Source organism: Myotis davidii, unplaced genomic scaffold (genome assembly GCF_000327345.1).
Source record: "Myotis davidii unplaced genomic scaffold, ASM32734v1 scaffold534, whole genome shotgun sequence".
Taxonomy (NCBI): domain Eukaryota; kingdom Metazoa; phylum Chordata; class Mammalia; order Chiroptera; family Vespertilionidae; genus Myotis; species Myotis davidii.
This window is the reverse complement of record NW_006286678.1, coordinates 5,139,224-5,142,405: the sequence shown is the minus strand read 5'-3', so window position 1 is coordinate 5,142,405 and position 3,182 is coordinate 5,139,224. Positions and strand designations below refer to the sequence as shown.

Genomic DNA, 3,182 nt, shown 5'->3' with positions numbered 1-3,182 from the left:
CCTGCTCTCCAGCATCCCCAGCTGCAGAAGAATGTTAGTTACTTGCGTCCCATTCTTCTGAAACAGATTGTTTCCCAGAGCTGGGGTAGTAACTTTCTCACCAGAAAAGCACAGCAGAGCTTTTCACACGGAAAGAAAATCACCATCACGGGCAGGACAGCCCTTCCTCTGACGGCTCAGCCTGCAGTGGCGACCCCGCCACACGGGCCAGACATCCTTGAGCCTCCTGGTCTGACAGCCCTGTCCTGGCTTTTTAGGAAAAATGCTGGCGAGCACGGCCTCCCTCCCTGAAGCCTTCTCCAAGCCCAGGGGCAGCCGCCTCCTCCCTCCCGGGCCTCACATTCCTGGGAGTCCCCTGGGGAGGCCCGAGTGTCCTCTTGGTTCCCCAGCTCCGGGCCCCTCGGGGAGAGGGGCGCGCATGCTCCCGGGGGAAGGCAGGAGTCCACAGCCCGCAGCCTCCTCCCTGGCCTGGTCTTGGGCCTGGCGGGTCCAGGGGAGGAGGGAGAGGGATGGGAAAGAGCCAGTAGGAGAGGAGGTTCCCTCCCAGCCTTGAACTGGCTCCCTAGGGAGCCTTGACCAAGCCTTTCCCTCTCTGGCCTCAGTTTCCCATCTCGACAGAGAGGGGGCTGGGTAAGTGGTCGCTAAGGCAGCGGTTCCCCACACTGGCTGCACATGGGATCTTGTGGTGCTTTTTAAACACACCAGTGCCCGGGTCTCTCCTCTAGAGATACATGTGCCATCCGTTTGCGGCAGGTTCCAGGCACCAGCAGCTTTCACATGTTCCCCACCGAGGCCAGTGTGTGGCCGCGGCTCTCGAAGGCCTTCCTTGCCGCTCAGAGCGTGGTGCATAGCCAGCAGGAGCCTCTGGGCACCTGTTAGGAATGCAGACTCACAGGCTGCCCCGAGACCTACTGCACTTTAGCAAGAGCCCCAGGTGACGTGAGCACACATTCAAGCTTGCGATTCTGCTCTGAGCTCCGAGGCTCCTTCTAGCTCTGACCCTGAGATCCGCAGCTCCCAGGCTCCTTCTAGCTCTGACCCTGAGATCCTCAGCTCCCAGGGAAATGCTGAGCGCCCCTCCCATCAGCACGTCTAGGCCAGGGGCTGCTCCCAGCGAGGACCGGTCTGCCTGCTGCGGACACCAGGGCCCAGCAGCCCAGTTGCCTTCCCTCCTGTGGATGTTCCAGGAGCCAGGCTTGGGGTGGGCGGAGGGAGGCTCTGGAACACTAGGGACATCACCAGAAGCCCCTGGAGGGCATTGCATGGAGCCCTCTTTGCGGAGGCCCAGGGCGGGGAAGGCCTTGCCTAGGATGCCACGGCGAGTTCGTGGCCGGGCGAGGGACAGATGCGGGTGATCCCAGGCCAGGGCTCCCCCAAACCCCCAGGGCCACCTCTTGAGCTCAGGTGTGCCCCTGGGCAGGAGTCCTGTTTCAGCTGATGGGTGCCTTCTCGGACCCCTCACTGTGGGGCGAGTGGCTTGCGGGTGGTGGGAGTAGATGGAAGGAATGGGAGCGGGTTGATTTTGCTGCTGAGTTTTAAACAGTGTCTTCTCCGAACAGGACAGGAGGTGGCTGATAGGTGGTACAGTGAGATCAAGAACTACAACTTCCAGCAGCCTGGCTTCACCTCGGGGACCGGTGAGTGACTGGGGGGCACCCCTGGCCGCGCCCGGGACTGTTGGGGGTCAGAGAGGAGCTAACCCTCTGAAAACCAATCATTTCCCTCCTGTTTTACCTCTCCCATGTTTGTCTGATTTGACTTTGCCCAAAGGGTAAAACCCTGTCTCCCCAGCGCGCGCGCGCACACACGCACACACACACGCACACACACCATCTAAGCTCCCAGGCCGATGCTGTCCGCCCCGCCAGCTCCAAGTTTCCGGATGACTGTCGTGTGTCGTCAGGGGCTGTGCATTCTAAAAGCTGCCGGGTGCTGCTTTCCAGAAGTGGTGCCTCAGCACTTGTGACCGGTCATCCTACCTCTGGTCTTGCTCCCTACATCCAGCCTGCTCCCGAGCACCCAGGATGTTCCCAAACCCTCTCTGCCCATGTTGCTCTCCTGCGTAAACTGCCAACAGCTTCCGGGGGCTTCAGGAAAAGGGCCACACTCACTCTTCTCTGGGTTTTAACTCCCTCCTCCCTTCACGCCCCGCTTCCTTCCTGCCACAGCCCGAGGCCTCATGGCCTCCCAGGCATTCTCCTTCCACCTTCAGGCTGCCCCTTGAGGTTCAGGTGAGCTTGGGTTGCAGAACCCCTGAGCTAGTCTCAGCCCTGGCACTGCTATTTGTGTGAACGTGGGCGTCCGGTCCTTCCCTGTCTTAGAGGGAGAGGGGCAAGGTGCTGGTCTCTACAGGACATTCTGGGAGGTGGCGTTTAGATGCAGGAGCCGCTGACTGGGGGACCATCCACCTTTCTCGTAGGCCTCCTCTGCGCACGGTAAACATGTAACCCACTCAAGGCCCACCCAGCCCTGTCAGCACCTCTGAGCGCCGGGCTCCCTCTGGCCCCTCGCCAGGCCTCACCCGGCTCCTGTCCTTCCTCAGAACCAGCGCAGGTGCACCTGAGGCGGCCCAGGATGGGTTGGAAGGGGCTGTGAGTTTCTCTGACCAGAAAAACTGAAAAGGGGATTCTTGACCCACCGTATCCCTCTCCTCCCCACCCCACCCACGGGTGGAGCCTCTTACGGCCTCCTACCCCTGGAGGTTCTTCAGAAGCAGGAAGTGACATGTTCTCAGAACCAGTCACTGTTTCCTGTGGTTTTCTGCTCACCCCTTCGGGCAGGAGTTCTTGCAACCCTGTGGGCAGGACTATGGGGCAGGAATCAAACATCTGCTGAAATGCTTCTCCCCTGGGCACTCAGGCCTGAGGGGGCTGGCGCCAGGGCCGCAGGGAGAAGTGATGGCTCTGTGGCAACCCAGTTCCATCGATGAGGGAGCGGGCAGGAACGGCTCCTCCAGTGATTAAAATGTGTTGGCAGAACCTCGAGTCCTTCTCATGAAGATCTGTGTCTAGGAGCCATGTGATTTTCTAGTGTCTGGATCTGCTTCGCCGTGAGCAAGACTCACGGGCCATCGGACAGGTGTCAGAGCGAGTGGTTAGCTTTGCTACCCGTCCTCGGCTCAGAAGCCTTGCAACACCATTTGGGGGTGGGGTGGGGCTTCATGCCACGCGTTTCGCAGAGGA

At 60.4% G+C, this 3,182-nt stretch overlaps 1 protein-coding gene across 1 annotated transcript in view; it reads left to right on the top strand.

Moving 5' to 3' along the window:
• The window catches only part of GLIPR2 (GLI pathogenesis-related 2), an 18,440-nt gene that overhangs the window by 7,769 nt on the left and 7,489 nt on the right, over window positions 1-3,182 (top strand). Inside the window, exon 3 of the mRNA XM_015560461.1 lies at window positions 1,474-1,637. Within this exon, the coding sequence (XP_015415947.1) occupies window positions 1,474-1,637 (164 nt within the window). The remainder of the gene's footprint in view (window positions 1-1,473; window positions 1,638-3,182) is intronic.